At 49.4% G+C, this 20694-nt stretch overlaps 1 protein-coding gene across 3 annotated transcripts in view; it reads right to left on the minus strand.

Annotated features, from left to right (window-relative positions):
* Positions 1 to 20694, minus strand: part of AKTIP (AKT interacting protein) — a 154263-nt gene that overhangs the window by 11820 nt on the left and 121749 nt on the right. For 2 of the 3 annotated variants that reach the window (XM_069639558.1, XM_069639556.1), the window contains 3 exons: positions 17661 to 17759; positions 17179 to 17286; positions 7032 to 7092 (listed from right to left, as the gene is read on the minus strand). In XM_069639558.1, the coding sequence (XP_069495659.1) occupies positions 7032 to 7092; positions 17179 to 17286; positions 17661 to 17759 (268 nt within the window). Of the gene's footprint in view, positions 1 to 7026; positions 7093 to 17178; positions 17287 to 17660; positions 17760 to 20694 lie in introns of all 3 variants that reach the window. The other variant, XM_069639560.1, reaches the window with a different exon arrangement.

Raw genomic sequence — 20694 nt, forward strand, 5'->3', positions numbered from 1 at the left:
AGTCGGAGCAGCAACGGAGGGAACGCATATAGGAACAGGCCGTCCCAGGGGAACGAGAAAGCATTGCTCCTCGGTTGGGGAAACCTGTTGGCGAACCTCTGGCACGAGTTTGTCGCCGTCGAGAACAGGTCGATCTGGGGTTTGCCCCATCGCTGAAAGAGTCGGTCCACTTGATCCTGGCATAGTTCCCACTCGTGGCACAAGCACAGCTTTCTGCTGAGTGAGTCGGCAATGGTGTTTTTTTATCCCTGCCAGATGAAACGGCAGATCCTGGGCTTCCTTGGATAGGGCTGGGGATCTGGTTCCGCCCTGCTTTCAGATGTAGACCATTGTGGTGGTGGTGAAGATCCTCACCACCTTGCCCTTGAGGGACTGGAGAAAGGACCCGAGGGCCCAGAACACTGCCCGGAGCTCCAGGATGTTGATGTGGAGCAGTTTCTCCTCCGGGAGCCAAAGGCCTCTCGCGTGAAGATCTCCGGTGTGCACTCCCCAGACCTCCAGGGGGGGGCATCTGTCATCACCGTCGCCTTGTGGGCCGGGTCTGAAAGTCTGTCCCTGCCGCTAGATGAGCGCTGGCGCCCCACCACCGGATCACTCATCGGAAGGTCTCGTTGAGAGGGATCCTGTCCTCGGAGCTGCCAGTCGCTTGAATCCAGCGGGCGTTGAGGAACTCCTGCAGAGGGCGCATCTGCAGCCTGCACAGGCGCACAAGATAAATGCAAGAGGACATCATCCAGAGGAGGGACTTGATGGACCTCACCCAGGCCACGTCCGTGGCCAGTAGACGCTGCACCTTGCCTAGGATGGCCTTTGTCCTTTCCTCCGACGCCAAGGCCAGACGCGCCACTGTGTCGAGCTTGGCTCCCAGAAACAGTGCGACTTGAGGGGACCAGGTGGGACTTGGGGAAGTTGATGGAGAACCCCAGGTCCGTGAGCAGCTGGACGGTCTTCGCTGTGTGTTCTACGGCGAGCTCCCTTGTCCTTGCGCGGATGAGCCAATCGTCCAGGTAGGGGTAGACGTGGATCCCCTGCAGGCGCAGCCGCCACTGGAGCGAGCCACTTGGTGAAAACCCTGGGTGCCGACTTCAATCCGAATGGGAGGGCCTTGAACTGGTAGTGCCGCCCTTGGACTACGAACCTGAGGAACTTACGGTGTCCTTTTAGAATGGGAATGTGAAAGTATGCATCCTCCAAATCCAACAACGACAGGAAATCGCCTTCCTCCAGCTGTCCCAGCACGTGCTGGAGGGTGACCATCCGGAACTTCTGTGCCTTGATGTACTTGTTCAGTCGTCGCAGGTCCAGGATGGGTCGCCACGCTCCTGTCTTTTTCACAAGGAAGTACCTTGAGTATACTCCGGAGCCTTTTGGGACGAGCTCGATGGCACTCTTGAGCATCGCCCTTACCTCCAACAGTAGTTGAGGGACGTGGTTTTACTTCCTGGCCATGGGAGGAATGCGGGGGCACTTTTTTGAAATTCGAGGGCGTGCCCCTGGGCCAGGGTCCCCAGCACCCAATGGTCAGTGGAGATGGACTCCCACACGCTGACGAACTTCGCCAGCTGGCCTCCCACCGGGGTGCTTCGGTGGGGGCCCAGACGCCACGGGCGGTTCAATCTTGGAGGACGCCTTGGCCTCCCTGGCGACGACAGCGGGATCCCTCGACATTCCCCCCCCACGACCCCCCGCCCCCCGACTTGCCTCGTCCTCTATAGGCTTCCTGCGACGAGGAGCGGGCCGCTTGGTGGTACGTAGAGGAGCCACCGCCGAATCTCTTGGAGGCACCCTGCTTGCCTCCGGAGCTCCGAAAGGACGGCTTTCGTTGCTGGAGAACTCCTAGGGCCTTAGCTGTCTGTCTGCCTTCATGGCTTGGACGGACTCATCCACTGTTTTCCCAAACAGGTTGTTCCCGTCGAACGGCAGGTCCAAAACCTTGGCTTGTACGTCGTGGAAATCCGTCGCCTTGAGACAACCGCGTCGTCTGAGGCAAACGCCGTTGCCTAGCTGGTGGAAATCTGCGTCGGCAATGTCCATAGCCACCGTTATGGCGTGGTCCGACGCCACCTCACCTTCCTGCAAGATCTCCAGGGCCTCAGCCCTCTTGTCGGTAGGAAGTCCAACAGGGGGGGGCGATCTGGTACCATAAATCCCTCTCGTAGCGGGCCACGATCGCGAGGGCGTTGGCTGCCTTAATCGTTGTTGCCGCCGACGAGATAACTCGTCGTCCCATTGCATCCAGCTTCTTTCCTTCGCCGTCCGGCGGGGAAGTTGACGTGGAGGCCGATGCCCCCCGCTTTCTTCTTGGCCGCCGCTGAGATGACCGATTCAGGGGTCGGTTGCACCCTAAGGCACAAAGGGTACGCGTCGGATACCCGGTACTTGTTCTCATACCGATCCCTCTTGGCAGGTAGACAGGTTCTTGAGAAGGGTTAGACCCTCATCCCAGATGTCATCCAACAGAGGCATGGCGAGGACTGTCTTCCTCTTGGCCTCGCGCCGTTGGTAAAGGAAACCTTCCTTCTCTTCAGGGGAGAGCTGAAAAAGCTCAGATGCCCTGGCGATCATAGCGTGGAAAGACCCAATCTCGTTGGGCGGGGAGGCCCGGGCTGGAGGTGACGGGAGCTGCGTCCCGTCGTCACCGCCATCATCCGTACCCGTCATGGCTGTGTCCATTCCCGTGTCATCCCCAGGGACGGGGGACGTGGGCAAAGGTTGAGCAGGCCGCGAGGGCTGAAAAGGCGGGGCTGGATGGGTCCGTCTTCTCTTGTTTGGGGGACTTCCTGGCAGGCCTGGCTCTGGCTCATCTCGTCCATCTCAGAACATAAGGATTGTATTGCCAACAAAATCGCCGCCGAGTTGTCCTGCGGCTCTGGAAGCGACAGGCACGACTGTTGACTAGGAACCTCGCCGGCACTAGTCGTCCCCTTGGTTGGGATCCCTCCCATGGGACCGGGCCTCTTCGACGCCCTCGTCGAGGCCCTCCAAGACTTCAAACAGTTCCTCCTCGGAGGCTGTGTCCGTGTCCACAATGGCCACCAGCTCCCCCCCTCTTTTTCCGCCGGGATCTTCACGGGGGTCTTCTCGATGGGCCTGAAAAAGGCTTCCCTCACGGTGGCAGAGAAACTCTGGGCCCCAAGGTCGCCTCCACTGGTGTAGCCTCCTCAGGCTGTGCCAGGGCCGCTGAGACTTCCTTGCTAGAGGCCTTAGCCGGGCGAATCAAGGCCTTCACAGCCTTCTGCTGGCCTGTGGCCTTCACCTTTGGGGGGGGGTCACCGTCTCGGTCCCCCTCGGCTGGATCCTTCGAGACCGACCGGGGCCTCAGAAGCTTCGCCAGGTTCTCGGCTTTCCTCTTCCCTGAGCCAGAGCATTGGCTCGTGGTTGATGGTGCTGGAGAGGATGCGCCCTGCCTGGTAGCTGAGGAGCCCGACAGTTCAGTGCTCCCGGCGCCAGCGGTCTCGCAGTGCTTTGCCTTCTGTTGGGCCCCCGTCGCCGGGGTGCCCTCACAGGACTTCGAAGACCGCTCAGACTTCTTCTCCTCACCTGACGGGCTCTTTCCTTCCAGCCAGTTGGAGAGACGAAGATGTCGATCCTTGATGGTCCGTTCCGACATATTCCTGCAAAACGCACAGTCCTTCTCCACATGCGTTTTGTCCTCATGAAGGCAAACCCTGAACAGCTTTCCGGGCGTCGAGCTTCCTTTCGCCTGGGCCATGTAGGCCACAGAAACCTCTGGAATCCTCCAAGAAGCGCAACTCGACGAAAACTTCACCCTTGCGGGGCGTAGAAAAAGCCAAAACGGGTCCCCGTTGATCGGATGTAGAAACGGTGGCGCTTGATGCTCTATTTGACCGAAAAATTTGAAAATCTTTAAAAAAGTGCGAAAACGCAGCAAAAAAGCTCGAGAGCTAACACTTGAGCGTGCTGTAAAAATCTGAAGATGGCTGCCAGAGACGAGGCTTAGGGAGAGGGCAGTCATTGGCTAGGGGCAGTGTGACCCAGAGACCAGTGATTGGTTACTAGTAAGGAAGACAGATCAGAAACTAAACTGATTTTTTCTTTACCGAGGATTCCCAGCCTGACGACGGGGAATATTCATGAGCATGTGAATTCATACCAGACCCCATGCTGGAGAATTTTGGTAGAGCTGGATCCCGGTGGATGATCGTGAGGTCTTTTTAGGAAGGGAAGGCAGTAACCTTGACCTACTGTTTCCAGTGCCCAAGCATCTGAAGTAATGCCCCACCATTCTTTCAGATGCTGAGAGATTCTGCCTCCCAGTGGTGTTTTGTATGATGAGACGTCAGTGATTTGGAGGCGGCTGCAGGAGCAGCTGAGGGCATAGATGCCGTTCCTGAAGATGGCCTTGTAGTCTTTCCTCGTCCACCACGAGTGACATTCCTTCTGCCCCTTTGAAAAGCCGGTCCTCTTCCTCTACCAACAGAATAGTATCGAAAAGGGCGACCCCTCCAGGAAAATTAGCCCAAATAAGGTTTCTGAGGCTGTCGCATGGAGGCACCAAGGGATTTAGCTGCCGCTTTTGAGGTCTGTAGTTTTTCTAGGCTCTCCCCAGCCTTACTACCAAACAGCCTCGAGCCATCAAAAGGCATGTTGAGAAGTCTGGTCTGCACATCTGGTGCAAACCCAGACTTTCTCAACCACGCAAATCTGCGCAGCACTGTACTTGATACCATGGATCTGCTAATACTATCAGCAGTATCCAGCCCAGACTGGAGACATTTCCCCCCCCGCCCCCCCCACCATCCTTCCCGTCTTTGACTACATTCAGGAAGCCTTCCCTTTCCTCGCCTTCTGGAATTTCCCTTTCCTCGCCTTCTGGAATATGTCCAGCCGCTGCCGAAATGCATTCCCACAGGGTATGTGTGAACCTGGCCAGGGTACAGGTGACATTGGTTGACTTCAAGGCCATGCTACCTGAAGTAGAAACTTTACGAGCCCAAGCATCAACCTTCTTATCCTCCCTATCCAGAGGTATGGTTGGGTATGTGGTCTGTCTCGACATAGCAGCCTGAATAACCAGACTTTCTGGAGTAGGGTGTCTATTCAGATATTGTGGATCATTAGTAGAAGTTCTGTACTTCTTTGGAAGATTGCCGTCTACTGCAGCAATGTTATCAGGTTTTTCCCAGTTCCTTTCAACTGTCCTTTGAAGCGCCCTATGGAAAGGGAGAACTGGATCTTCCTGGGGTCCTTGGACTATTATGTCCGTCATATCATCTTGCTCAAAAGTAGGCGAGGCTCTTCCCCAACCCATATATTCCATCACCCTGCTCATCAAATTCCTGTACCCAGAGTCTGCATGTTCTGGAGGATCAGGTGGTGCAGCAAACTAATTCCGGTGATGTGGCAACACCACTAGCAGAATGTAGAGTTTCGTATAGGTCTCATTTTAGTTTCAGGGTTTACAAGTGCCTCTGGAACTTGTCTAGTGCCATATTTTACTCCAAAAGGAGTGACATCTTCATCCTCCAAGCCAGATTCTTCAAAAATTGAAGACATGGACCTAAAGAAATCTGACTTGGGTAAAGGTGTAAACCTTCTCTTCCTCCTGATTTTAGTCGAAGGAATAGGTATTTTCTTCGACGGGGTCGAAGTCTTCGATAAGGGCGTCTAAGATTGTCAAAGCAATCGGCGTCGACGAAGTTGCATTCGACTTTGACAACTTCTGCTTTTTATGAGGGATCGGAGAAACACTATCCTCGAGGATATTTCGACTCGAATTTTATGGGTACTACTGGGTTTAACCGCTTTAGTTCCAGACTTCCCTGTGTCGTCCCGAGGAAGCGACCGTGGTCTGGCTTTTCTGAGGTTTCTTTGAAGGGGGGGATTGGAGGGGATTGGGGGGAAGGGGGCACGAGGCCGCTTTCTCAAAGACCTGCATCATTTTTCTTCTAAAATTTTCTAAAATTTTCCCATTTTGTAGGGGAATCTAATCTTTTTGGACATCGAACCAATTCAGTCGATGTATCGGATGAAGACGAAGATCTAGGTCTCCTTTCTAGTTTTTTAGAAGATTGTCTCGATCTACTACGAGATCGGGATCTCTTTGAATGTTTATGATGTTCCGATTCCTTTGAATCGGACAATTTCTTATGTTTTTTAGACTAGGCCTGCGAAGTGGCCTTTGACGCCGCCCGCCCCACCGCTAACTTACTTTTCCTCTCACAGAGGGCCTTCTCCGTCAGACTGCCAGGAGCCAGTGTCGCCGGTTCGATGATCCGAACCCAGACACCAAAGACAGATACGGTGAGGATTGGTGATCTTCGACCCACAGTCGATACACTTCTTAAACCCAGTTTTGGGTGAAGAAGCGGTGGATGATGAACACATTTTCTGACAGAAAATCTCGAAGCGCGCCGTTCACAAGAGAGAAACAATTGGAAAAACGGAACTGAAGCCACTGGCGCGGCTCGAGCTACTTCTACCAACAGTGACGTCGACACGGAACGGAGCCCGTCGAGGGACAATCTACGCCACAACCTCGAGCACAGCGCCCTCTGCCGAAACATTTTTACCGAAGCAGCAAAGCTGGTGATAACGAGTTATCACAAGATGGGGAATACGTGGGAGGACACAATCCATTCGAATAAACTTTATTGTACCGCCACCACATCTAAAATTGAGTTTGCCAACTAAGGGCTCAACTACTTCATTAAGAGTCACTATAGACCAGGCGATCAATTCTCCAGTCAAAGCGATCTGGCATTATTCCCGATGGCTCATCCAGCAGACGCATAAGCCCAATCATGTCAAGGTAATCATTCTTACATTTGCGACTTATTGTAGCCCCATCAAACTACTCCAGCACCAAAACCATAAATTCTTCCAAAAGTGTAGCCCGGCAAGTCTCTAAAACACAGCTCTTGAATACAAGCATAGCAATAACCCCCACACTCCCATAGGGACACATAGGTGGTTTTGTGTTTCATGCTAAAAAGGTCTGTTCTAAGTTGGCAAGATAGATTTAGATTTACAGTTTCAAGAAAACTAGAAGTGTGGATTACATACTGCACCTTGTGAGACAGCATCTTCTCTCTGGCTTCGTCATGTAGGCTTGGGTTCCATGGAGAAAAACTAGACAAAGGAATCAATATCCAAGTAAGTCTGATAAGCAGGGATTTTTATAAAAGTGTTTACAAAAAAAATCACCATGGCTTTATATCATCTAGTTTGCTGAAGAGGCTAGAGAACTCCTGGTCACTTACATACCCTGGGAATGCCACTATATGAGCACCAACTTAGTTGGTCCCATCTACTAAAGAAACACATTGTACAGAGAATGCTGCACCACTGAAACCAAGAAAAATGACACACCCTAAAAAGGTGCTTCCTACGAGGCAATGCCATGCAATCTCTTCCGATCATTGAAATCAAGATGGGTATAGACTACTCTGAAGAATACCATTCCATTTATGAACTTCAAAAAGCCCCAAATAAAATGCTTTGGCTTAATGATGCCGGAAACCACTAACACACCCAACTTTGCACCGCGCCTACTTGCATTTACAGCACCATGCAAGTCTTCCTTTGGTGGAGTTCTGAATAGGCTTCTGATGTGGCCCTGCTTTACTTTGGCTCTTCCACTAGACCAGGAGTCTGCAACCTTTGGCTCCCCACAGGTTTCTGAGAACTACTCCCATCAATCTCTGCCAGCATAGCGAATGCTTGAGATCATGGGAGACAGCCCCAAACATCTGGAGAACCACAAGTTGCAGACCACTAGACTAACACGATACAATTGCTTAAAATGATTGGTGCAGCCTCCGATATGGCCAGATGATGCACCCCCGCCTGCCCTCTCCCCCACACCTCCTCCCATCACCGATTCCCACCTTTGCATTCCTGTGTCAACCTTTTGGCATGCATTAACAGCTAGCTTCTGGATAAGCACTCTGAAGCTACTGGTGTGTGGTGCAATTCAGAAAACTTTTTTTAAACAACTTTAAGGACGGTTGCATAAGCAAAAGAGCCCCAGACAGAATTAAAAAAATAAAGCCCCAAGTCTGTGCCTCCCCGCATCATAAACCCCCCACATTACCCCTCTTGTCTGGCTCCCATTCATAGTCAAACATAGCCCTGTAGAAAAAACCACCTATGTGGCTTGTATACTTGTGCCACAAATTCCAGTATGGAGAACCAAGTCTCTAAAGCAATGCAGCACCCCTTCCTTGGCGGCTGTGACCTTTTCCGCTACCAAACTGTACCAGATTGGTCCACCACTGGGGGATAAGTGCATTCCAACCCCAGGCGATGGTGATCCTCGATATATATATATATAGCCTGGCTGTCGCCCCTTATCCGAGATCGACCTCAGATTAGGGTGCACGGGGTCAGGCCCCTCAGGATGCCACCTCGTTTCACCCAGTCCCATGTCTTTGCCGTAGTTCTTGTGGACAAGAGAAGTCCAGGCCAGTGTTTCCGCAAAGCGGAGACATACGATGAGGAGAGGGGAAATGCAAGTCTGGACTGCTCCATTTCTACCCATCGTAGGGGATAGTTGGTCACATGCCAAGCAGAAACGTGTGCCAATTGTGTGGCAGCATAACAATAGCACAGGTTGGGTACCCCCCCCCAATCCATCCCAGTTGTGCAATACCCATCATTACTGCCCTGGGAATTCTCGATGCCCTCCCTTGTCAGATAAATTGGAGGACTTTACGCTGTAAATGAAGTAGGGGTGCACATGGAATCTCCACTAGGAGCGCCGTGCACAGATCGGGGAACCACGGCAGCAAGTTAATCTTACAAGCCGCCATGCAGTCCATCAGGGAGATTGCTCGAGTTTTCTACCACCTCCAGGTGGAAAGTTGGCAGCATAGACCTTTCTGTCAGGTGGAATCTGGACCATAGGTAACCCCATTGCCTTGTTATCCTATTGAACTGGACAACAAGGCCCGAGGGCCCAGACTTCCCCGTGTCAAACCTGCACCAGATTTGAATAGTTAACCACAAAACCTACGGTGGACTTAAAGAAGTTTAGTTCTGTGAGGAAGTATCGAAAGGATGACTGGATATTCGTGAGGGCGAGTCACATAATTGGCATAGAGAGACAGCTTGTATTGTTTCCTGCCCACCGTTACCCCTTCGATAGTCAGGGTTACTGTGGACTTGCTGGGCATAGATAAGTGGGGACAGGGGAGGGCACCACTGTCAGTACCACAGGTCAGTGGAATGGGACCAGCTAGCCTCTGGTTGACCCTAGGAATGATTGGGGGGAATGGTAATTGGCTGAAACAGGCGGCCAAAATGAATTGCCTAGAGAGTCAGCCTCAAAGGCCCAGTCAGCCTGGTCACAGTCTTTGTGGCTTCCAAAGCCAGGAGCGCCATTTTGCTTCACTCCGATGCTGCCACCTCTACCAAATTCAAGGCCCAGACGTACATTATCCCAGTTGTTCTGCCCAGGATAAACCCAGTCTGATCTGCATCAATATTTCTTGGCAAGATCCTAACCCGCCGGTAGGCCAAAATCATTTGACTAGATATTTGTATCATGTTTATCAGAGAGATCGGCCTGTAAGAGGAGCAATCCCTGGAGTCTTTTCCCAGCTTTAGCAAGAGGTGGATGATTCTTGCATGGATGCTGTGGTCCTCCCAATCTGCCAGAAAGAGTTTGGGTTTAGTCAAGGGGTTCAGAAGCCACACCTATAAGATCTTATAAAAGGAGGCGTGAAGCCATCTGGGCCCGGGGATCTAGCCTGGTTTTAAATATTGCATCTACCTCCTCCGATAATAGGTAAATCTAGGTTCTCCGCAATCTGCCTCAGCAAGGCAAGGAAGGGGAGGGAAGGGCAGCTCCTTCAATGTATTGCCTCGGTTCTGCAAGAGACCGGGGAGACGTAGACATTGTGTCCTTCAGGTGAGACTCTGTTAGTTAATTTAACCCCCTCTGAATACTGCTCCATGCCCTCAGGATCCCTCAGTCCCACTAACACGTTACATTGCTTTTTGTTTTAGCCCGCTTCCAGACCAGGAACTTGTTGGACTGGTTGCCCCACATAATTTCCCGGCTTTGGTTTAATGAGGGCGTGGGTAGTGTCCACTGCGAGGTGTGCCTCCAGCTTATTTCGAGCCACTTGCAGTGCCTGGTGTGCCTTTGGGGACCATCCTTTTTATTGCCCATTCTCAGCCTCCCTCTAGTTGGGTTGTCATTTCCAAGCGACGTTTATGGTAGCCCGCTCCATTTGCTATGAGGTCCCCCCTGATGATCGCCTTCATGGCATTCCACACTGTCACAATCGGGGTGGGTCCCACTTCATTCTCCGGAAAAGGTTCCCGATGGCCTGTGCTATCCCATCCCTGGAGGGCTATGTCGCTAAGGATTGGTGGGGGAGGGGGTAAGGGGGGAGGGGGGGCAGGGGATGGGTTGTGGTTCCGAACCCTTACCCGGACTGTGGCATGGCCCGATAGGGTTCTCGTCCCCATAGTCTACAAATGGCATCAGCTGGGGAGTTTGCCAGGAGCAAGTCTAGGGGGCGTTGGGGGGGGGGGGGGGGGGGGGTGATGAGGTGCAGTGAACATGGGAGCAGAATAGTCATGTTCCCCTCTGCCCCCCACCCCCTACGCCACAACCTCCAGACATTAACCACCCCCAGGGCCTTAAAGACATGTAGCAGCCCCAACGCGATTGTTGTCCCTCAGGGTAGCGGGTGGGTGACCTCTACAAGTAGGTATGGTACACCATTAAATGCCCCCCCCCCCCCCTCATCACTTGGGGCTCGACAAAATGAGCAAGCTCCGATTCCAGCTCCCGCAAGAATACCTCCTGCCTCTTGTTCGGGGGAATAAACAATCAGGGCGTACAGCTGCCCAAGCATAGCTTTGTTAACTCACCCCTCTCCTCCCCCCAGCCCTCGTCCCAAGTATCTTCCCTTTAGGCCCTGCTGAGTCCAGTTCCACAAATGGGACCCCCTTTCACGAGAAGGATTGCTGTGCACTCTTTTTGCTGCCACGAACTGCTGCGGAAAGAAGTGCTTCTTTGGCAATCTGGTGAAGTCCTGGGGGGGGCTGGTTGGGGAGGTGCAGGCGAGTCTTCTGCAGGAATTCTATAGAACTGTTCAAGTCTACTAGTCCCTGCATGATGGACGTCTGCTTTGATGGTGAATTCAGGCCTTTTACGTCGAGTGTTAGGGATTTCAGCTTTCAGGTGGAGGGTGCTGGGTGGAAATCAGCACCATCTGGGTCTAACTCCTTTGAGTTTCTGGTGCAACCACTCTAACAAGTCCAAGATGAACCAGTGCCAACCAAGCACTGACAAAGTTGGGTAAACCGCCACGTGACCAGCGAGCAATATCACTCAAAAGGTCTGGTCATGTCCACGTGGGGCCCGGGCCAATCCAGCATGGTAGTAACTTAGTCAACATCAAGTTGCCTTGCAGGCAAAGCATCGTTGGGCCTTGTGCATATTTGCACTTCAGGTTTGCGGGTCCTCCCTGCAGTTGACCACGGGGTATGCCGAGGCTTCGGGTCTACACCCCTCAGGGAGTCGACAATCACAGAGGATTCACCATCAGCCACCTGCTGCATGTCTTCCAATAGTCTTCCGCTTCAAACGGCAACCAATTTTCCTAAAGTGCGACAGGGAAGATCCACCTGGAATGGATTTTCTACTGGAGAATGATGGTTAGCTGTCTCAGAGCCCTCCTTTTCTGCATGGTCAACATGGCTAGATCTTGGTAAATCTGTATGAATGCCTCATGGTATACTGCCATGAGGTCCTTGCTTGGTAGTGAAGGAGGACCATCGTGAGGTCTGCTGGGTGGTAGTGGGGTGGGGCCGGGGGATCATCTTCCGAACCAGAACCATCTTCCCTTCAGTCTGTGCATGCAGTCCAACAGCAGGGTGGCACGTTTGTGGTGTGGCAGAAGCATCTGAAATACATTGCCCACACATTCACTCAGGGCTTGGTCCGGGATTAAGGAACCCCCCTCCTCCGCATCCCTCCACCCCCAACGATGTACAAATTAATTCTCTGAGCCCCATTCTACATGTACTCCTGTTTCAATGCCTTGGCCTCACTCTTCCCCATCAAGGGACTGGACCCTGTGCGTCTGCGATAACCCCCTGCCTGCTCCAATGTTCAGTTCTCCACCTCACCCAGTCTCTGCTCTGCAACCACCCAGCCATCAAGGCACTCCAGTTTTGATGCCAGCTCCGACATGCAAGTCCGTAATTCCAGTTTTAACATCTGACAAAAAAGACCAGGTATCTTCCTTTGTTGCCAGTTGCCCGGGGGGCCCTGGGGCCTTTCTGGAGAGTGGACCATAGCCTTCACTGTTTCCATCTTCCGCCCCCTTGCCTGAGATTGCAACAGGGTAGCCACGTACATGCTTTTGTTGCTTGGCCATGGAGAAGATGGATGTATGGGCTAACTGTACGGCCTTGCAGAACCCTTTACTCATGGACGGCAAAATGGAGGCAGAGTGCAATTGCCAGAGAACGCCAGGAACGTGCTCCTTCACACTGTCGCTGCCCAGTGAGCAGATGTGCTCTCAGATGCCACGCCACGGCAGGTGTCTGCAGTCTCACCGCCAGGCGCCATCTTTGGTGTCTGCTCCCGCCTGAGTTGCTGCATCACTAAATGCCAGGACTGCAAGCTCTCTGCCAGCCCTCATTTCTCAGGCGCGTTCCCCGACTTGTCCCAACCAGAGCTCCGCTTCATGTCGGCCCTCGAGTTGACTTCTTGCCGGTAGTTTGCGGCTTCCAATGGAGTGACCACATCGATGGCACCAAGCCACGCCCCCTGAAAAAGTACTCCCGTAATTAGATTCTTGGGTGAAGATGCTGTGGTTCACTTCAGAAAAAGGGAGAAGCTTAGCACCACAGCAGTGTGAACATACAGGCTATTTTTTTGGCCTATCCCTACCTTCATGAATATCCAAGATAGCCCAAGATATTACCAACCCAAACGTGGGATGACCAGTGGTCGAAGTGGTCTAAAAGAAGTAGTGGACTATGTTCCTTGCTGGCCTGTCCCAGCTTCCCACAAACACCATCACTGCGCCCACACGCCCCCACACACGCCCCCACACACACACACACACACACACACACCCTAAACACGTGCACCTGCTGTTTAAGGTAACGTTCAGTGTAGTGCACTGAAAGTGCAAGTTTCAACTTCTTTCTACACTTTTATTTTAAATTGAAACTATTCTGGAACGGTTTCTTTTTAAAAAAAAATAAAAAGTATAGGAACAGTCAAACTTAAAAATTAGAGGAGCACCGCTCACTCCCACCACTGTGGATGACCTGCTCCATTGCAAAACGCTTGGATGGCCACATTCTAGTCAGTTTCAAAGCTGCCACCGCAAGAGGCTGCAGGCCCCTTTGAAGTTGGCCCAACTATTCCTGGCAATCGAAGCCCTTTTTGGCCATCTGAAGCAATAGAAGTGTGCCAACTTCTATTGCTTCTTCTGTGGCTCGCCAGCAATTATTCTGCTCAATTTTATTTCAAATGGCAATTTTGCTTTTCACATGTACTTCCAGTCAAGGTTACATTTGAGACAGATCTCTTGACACACCAATCACAAAAGGGTTAGTCTAGGCTGCCTTGACCTGGTTAGCCCTTCCATGACCCCTCCCCTCCCACTCACTTCCCGCCCTCTTGGGGAGGATGCAGTTGAACAGTTTGTGTTACATTTCCACTTGCTTCAATTACTTTCCCCAAAGGGTCTATTCGGGGCTCCGAAATTAAAATCCCATAGGGGATACAACTTTACATAAATTTGTAAAGGAAGATCTGAGAATTAACAGCAGTCTTAAATTGCAACCAATGAAGAATGATGTCTTGGAAGAAAGCCAGTGATCTATTGTGTATGAGGAACAAAAATAAATCACTGATCTCTGCAAACCGTCCATGCAAATGTCCATGTGCCACTTCTTTGGTATCCCTACTACCCCAACCAGCCTTTAGTTCCTAGGTCACCTTTGACCTCTCCCCATGCTTGTGGTTTTACTGTAAAACAGCATCTTTTTGTGACTAGTCTTCATATGCATTCTGTTGGCCAAGTCTTTGCTGAAGACAGGAGCTCCAACCATTCTAAGGGAGTCCAACGGGATGACTGGCTCAGCAGTATATATATTTTTCTTAAGTCATCCGTGGTCTGCACACATTTTGCACTTCAACCACTCTGACCACCCCCACCCCCCACGTTCCAGCCTCTTCGATTTGCTTCCTTATCTACTCCTGCTGCAGTACTACAGCTGCTCCTTAACCCCTTCAGCACACACATGATAATGTACAGTGGAGTTTTTCCTATCAGTATTGTCCTTTTCTCCGCATTACATAACCATTCAGAAAAGCTGCCATCACATGTATAGTGGCGTGCCATAACAAAAACAGGTATGCTTTGCCTGGGAAGCACAACAGTTTTGGGTTCATAAGCAATTGCAGTGTTACCAAGTTAGAGAAAAAAGACACTTAATGGGTGCTCTTAAGTGGGTCTGCAAGAACAGCTATAATTTCTGAAGATTGCTAGTACTAGCCTCCCTCCCCCACGTTGGTTAAGAAATGTAGTATTTCTGCTCTGCAGGTGTCATTAATTGTTGGAAATGTGCGGCAACGTTTGGTTTCCACCAAGTTATTCCGTACAGGTAATTACTGCTGTTTCTATAATATTTTAACCGATTTTTAAATGGGTCGAAAAAGACTAAACAATTACAGAGGTCTATATAATTCATATGGACAGTGTTTAACAGTCAATTACGAAGAAATGCAAATGTAGGTAGTTATTAAAAATAACCTGTCCCAAGAACCACCGATAACATAAGAATTCTGCTTTAAATAATGTCAGCGGCACAAGTGTAGGAGAAAAACAAAGAATTCTGTATAAATGAAGGACAAAGTCAGAAGTCGGCTCGCCCATCGTGAAAATGCAGCAAAGGGGCAAGCTACAGGGATTGGAAGACTACAGTAGTTCCTGTGAGGCCAAATCTGATGCCGGTGATTTAGCAGTCTGATGAGGGAACCCTATGGACTGATGTACGCGACAGTCTACTTACAGTCACTTTGAACTTACCCACAAAGACGGACCAAGGCACAGATGAGGGCTACAGAAGAGAAGGCAGACAAACCCATAAGTAAATTAGCTGCCGAGAGGATGGCGACTCTGGAGGTGCAACAAGAAATGATTGGGTTCCAGCCCATAACCTCCAAGACACAGTAAACTTGCCAAGATGTTCCTTCTTCACATAACACGTTGGAGCCGTACCCACTGGGTAATGGGGAGAAAATCCATTTAATGAAGATCCTTATGGTTCAAAACCAGAAAGGGCACTTGCTTGAATCAGCATAGGGACAGATGTGGAGTGTGTGGGCAGTCCCAAGTCTCTTGACCTCTCTTCGCTCTTCAATCCAACAGCTCTGCATTCCAAAATGTTTGGTGCACTAGGAGGCCAGAATGGAGAGGACGAGAAGAGGACCAAGGGTTGCAACCGGTTAGAGGAGACTGGTGAGCGGTTCAGCTTAACCCAGGAAGGAGGGTAGAGCTCCTTGACCTCAGAGGAAAGGTTGTCATCCACGGGAATGTAGGAGGTGGGGTGCATTAAGGAGAGACAAGGTCCCCGGAAAGGAAGCAACGGCAGACACCATTTGCTTTTGTTCAGGGAGCCAGCAGCTGCGAGCACAGTAAAAATGCTACAACACTAGCCAACCAAAGGAAAGTATAAATCCACCAAACGCCATAATACACAACAAAATAACTGTTGTGAAACCCCTGTCCTAGTAGCCATATGGGCTACTTTGGTCAGCATATTAAGGGGACTAGGGATTAGGCCAAGAGCTTCAGGCTCCTTTCCCAAACTGCCCTCAAAGTCAATGCCTGCAACTGCCAGAGCCAGCAGATCCAATGTACCAGTTATCAGATAACTGGTTTGCTCATGTCAGTTTCCTTTCTAGCAACCCAAATTATTGATGGGTACAGAGTCAGGAAGACAAGAAGCCAGGTGAATATAAAACTAACTGTGCAGTTAATTTCCTCACCAGCCATAAAAAGTCCACTAATGTGAGCAAATGTCATAATACAAATGTATTCTGTTGCTACAAGATGGAAGATTGTGGCTATTTAAGATTGGAGATTTCATTTGTGACTAGTCAAGATTAGCCAAAACTTCACGTGCAGCTGGCATCAGTTTGCACGCTCACCAGAAGTAATAAAATACTGTAGATTTAGAACCTCAAAATAGATGCATGCTACTGTGAGTTTGCATTATCCCAGTAAAAATTGTTTGCAAACATCATTAGACTGAATCATACAAAACATGCCAGTTCACACCAGTGGGCCTAGAGTTGTACCAAGGGTATGAAGAGAGCCTCTGAACTCCGATTTGGTAATGGAGACTGGAGCTCCAGATAACCAATGTGTTGGAGCTCATCTACCAGCGCCACCTCAGTCAGGTTATAATCATGGGATTCAAAGCATATCTACCTGTGGCAGTGATGAGCCCTTAAAATCCTAGTTTCCCCGGCTTCAATTCACTGGTCGGTCAAGTGGCACAGCGAGTAGAGTGCTCGCTTTGACATCCGTGCAGAGCCTGCTAATGCAGATACGAATCCGGCCGTGCCAAACTCAGCCTTTCATCCTTCCGAGGTCGATAAATGAGCACCACACACCGTGGGTAATAAGCAGCGCTCAGATACCCGAGGGTTCGTAGCGCTATATAAGTGCCAAATTATCATCATTATTATTATTCATTACTGGGAAAGCCACCACAAGCCTATGTCCAAGCCAGTGACAGGATCATCCGCTCTTCTGCGCCACTCTTGAAACCATTCCAACCATCTCACTATACTAACTGGGATTGTGGCAGTCCCCCTTCCAAAAGGAAGCAACCTTTGCATGCAAAATAAGCAACCTATAGAACGGTTGAGACTACGTAAATTGGTTCTACGTGATTTCGCCGACCACTTTTTCATCGTGGTACTTTTCATCGCCGACCAATTCACCGCCAACATTTTTTTATGGGGGGGCTGTGCCCCCCCAAAAACCCCCCTACTTAAATACCCCAACCCGAACACCCCCCCTAAAAAAAAAATTAAATTTTTTTTTTAAAAAAGTTGCTGATGAAAGGGTCGGCGATGAAAAAGTGGTCGACGAAATGCGTGTATACCCGTAAATTAAGGTGAGCAGAATTTGAATAAGAGGATCAGTAAACAATACTCACCTAATTGCATAGGGATCATGTATTTTCGGCTGATCGAACAAGTGGCTGTTGCATAGCTTAACACTGTCCACTACTTTGCTTTTAAAAAGTTGAACATCCTTTTCATAGCTAGGGAGGGGAAAAAAAAATGAAGATCTGGACCGCTAATAACAAAACAAGCAGTTACAAAGAAGACCAGATGTTAAGAAATTAGAGACCGCATGGTCCTAAAGGCAGAGCATGATTGCAATCAATGATGTACTGGTAAAAGAATCAATAAGATTGGTTCCCCTGCATTTTAAGCAGCAATCAGGTAAAACATACACTCGAGTTCCAAAGGCCATGATCTACTTCAATTGTGGGCCTCGTTTAAAGCTTAACAAATGCGTTTCATCACTAGTAAAAATTCAAACTAGTAGTAAGAGGAACAAGTGATGCAAGGCAGTGTATTAGGTGCCACATGACATTTTAAAATAGAAACTCACAAAAATATGAGAACTTACAGCACAGCAGCTTCTGGGTTCAAAGGACCAATTGTGTCAATCTTGTAGAAGACTCTCCGAGCGTACATTAGCACTTGCCATATGTGATTATGGTTCCGCCTAGAATCAAACACATGAAAAGCTTAAACTTGGAAGTTTGCCGGATTTCCAAGTTAAAAATGTGTGATTTAATCCAGTTACTAATATCCTACACAACAATGGCACCACAAAAGTGCAGAGAACACATCTGTCAAAGCCAAATTACAAGACACAAAAGAAGTGGTTTAAAGTTCTTTCCCATCTGAAAAGCACCAGCATTCATAAAATCAGGGCACATATAACTCATCACAAAAGTGCTTGCAAATTACTAATTGTGCACCTAAACGCTGCATCTGAATGAAGATTAAGCTAGGACTGAATAGTATAAACCAAAGTCAGGCAGGCCATTTACTAAGACCCGAGGCAACCAATGTGTGGATTGACATAGGGTTTAGGAATCCTAACATTGCCACTGGGGCATTTGGCTGGGTAGGAGAATAGGCGGGAACTTATGCAGCTACACAACATTGCTGCAGAAAGGTGCTCATGGGCCTGCAGTAAATTCTGGTACCCATGAATGGAAACTAGGCAGATGGGGTGCTAAAACACAGCTAGAAGCAGGTGAGGTAGCAGTAACTGAACACCCTGAAAAGGCCTGACCAATGGAGTGCAGTAAACAGGAGGGTGGCATGGGGGTAGCACAATTAAGTGGGGTGCTGCATGATGGCCCCTCCCCCCCCCCAAAACCTCCCCACCAGGATTGGGGCCGCAGAGCGGGACGTAGTGTGCACCTCCTGGAGGTTTAAGAGGGGAAAAGATTGGCTGGCTGGATTCACCCTGGAGATGTGCTACAACAGCCCTGCTGGTGCCAGAGTCCTGTATTCCTTTCTACCTCTAGCGAGCCTTGTGCTGCAAGCTTGAACAGGAACGGAGATCAGCTGGAACACATGAACCAGCACATCTGTACAGAAACCGTGGTCTTCATGTGAAAAGGCAGTCGAAGATCTTAGTCAAAAGTGAAGCATCAGGTGTAGTTATTGCACAATGCTGCACCATGTGCATAGGAGCAGGAGAGAAACTGAAGCCACCTGTAAAAACCCCAGAATCCAGACAAAAAGGCAAATGCTTAAAATCAAAAGGGGGAGGACCTATAAAAAAGATACTTCGACGAGTGGCATACCTGGGAACTGCAAGATGGGGTGTAGAGTTTCTGGAAACCTAGATGGACAAACGTATGCCTTCTCCTACAGCAAGGATGATGAAAAGCGCCACCAAGCTGGTCAGTATTGAAAAATAGTGCAGTGTAAATGCTTTGTTTAGCTGAATCAGAATACCTGGTAATTCAGATTATTTGACCAGGAGTAGGCAGTGTGGGAAGTGGCCGAAGATAGTGCATGCAAAGTTCAGGGAGGGTTGGAAGTGAAGGTCTAGAAATCCTCATTAGTTTCCATAAAATACTGAGGCAATAATTAAAAAGGTATGGCCATTTTCCGTGGGAGAGGGGGTGGGGGGCGACAGGGAGGGTGGGGGGGGGGGAATATAGCACTTTTCCAAAATGGCTTAAGACCTAGATGAAGGTGACCACTTCATCTGGGTTTCCCGCACTCTCTGCCATTTCTTTGAATAGCAAAAGGTTTGAGATTCAAGCCATACTCTAAACAAACACCTTACAAAAATACAGAAGGAAAACGCTTCCTAGCAAATAAAAAAAAATGACTCATCTCAATCTTCCCAATTAATCCTTCAATATCCAAAAACAAATCAGTTCACTAAAATCAGAATTCACTACCTTTCACAAATAACGTTTGCACATATGAAACATTACCATAAATAGTTTTAATAGCTGCCGAGGTCTTAAGACATAGGTCTCATTCAAATCGTATTTAAATTAATCAGTGCCGCAAAAACATACGAGAGGCTCTAAAAATTCTACTACTGCCAATGTTAGGCACATGCGCCTGACTGAATATCATGGCCCACCAGTCTGGATCTATACTGAGCTATAAATCTACCCAGCTACAGACTCCTGGTTTCAGCCAAATGGTCACAATCTAATAACAAATGGTGAGTAGTTTCTTTTACTAATGGATTTATACAAAACCTGCAACTCCGAGAGCCACCCCCTCCCCATTTCTTTTGCAGGCCTAGTACCTGTAGGGAGCAGGTTAAGACTAAATCTTAAATTCCTACCTTTCACACTCCCATTTTTTTCCAGATAATTAAGCAGCTGATTCATAGTTTTAACTTCCTTAGTGAAAACAACATTTGACAAAAAGGAGGAGACTACCATTGCACAAGACCAAGATGTGATCCGCCTTCAACATGGACCTGTAGCACTCAATTATTGCCACTTCTGAGAACAGACAGCACCCACAGCTTGCTTAGAGAACTGCTGGGACAAATGTTTCAAGCAAGTGGGAGTCATTTCACTAACAGATCCCAGAGTAACGTTGTCCATTCAACACAAAAAAACCTACCCGACTTAGGCCAAAATGTATTAATTCATGCAGTACCAATTGTGCACTGGACTTCGAGTAACATAAGAGTCGGCTCAGTTTTCACTTCCTCCTCCCTCCAACCCCAATTACAAACTTTGACCTGTACTCTCCTTAAAGTTGAACAGTGTCACAAACATGTGCATGTAGCCATGACAGGTTAGGTTGAAATAACCACTAAAATCTGGACCAAAACAAAACATTTGAATTCCCATTAAATTGGAAACGGGTCATTCATTTGAAGAACAAAGACCATCTCTACTGCCAGTTGCAGCAGTCTGCAGTAACAGCTCACTAAAAACTGAAGTTAGTTTGAAAATATAGTGCATCATATGGCCACCTGCGCCCCCCCTCCCCAAAACTGCAATTTGCGACCCAACCCCAGCCGCCTCCCCCAAACCCATCTACAATGGGGATCTAGTACCGCTTGTTGGGGTGAACAACGAAACCAGTTGTGTGGGGGTGGGGGGGGGGGGGATGTGTCCCATCTAGTAGGTTCCAATACAATTTTGCTGGAATTG

This window comes from Ambystoma mexicanum, chromosome 1q, assembly GCF_040938575.1.
Source record: "Ambystoma mexicanum isolate Mex_15411 chromosome 1q, UKY_AmexF1_1, whole genome shotgun sequence".
Classification (NCBI taxonomy): Eukaryota; Metazoa; Chordata; class Amphibia; order Caudata; family Ambystomatidae; genus Ambystoma; species Ambystoma mexicanum.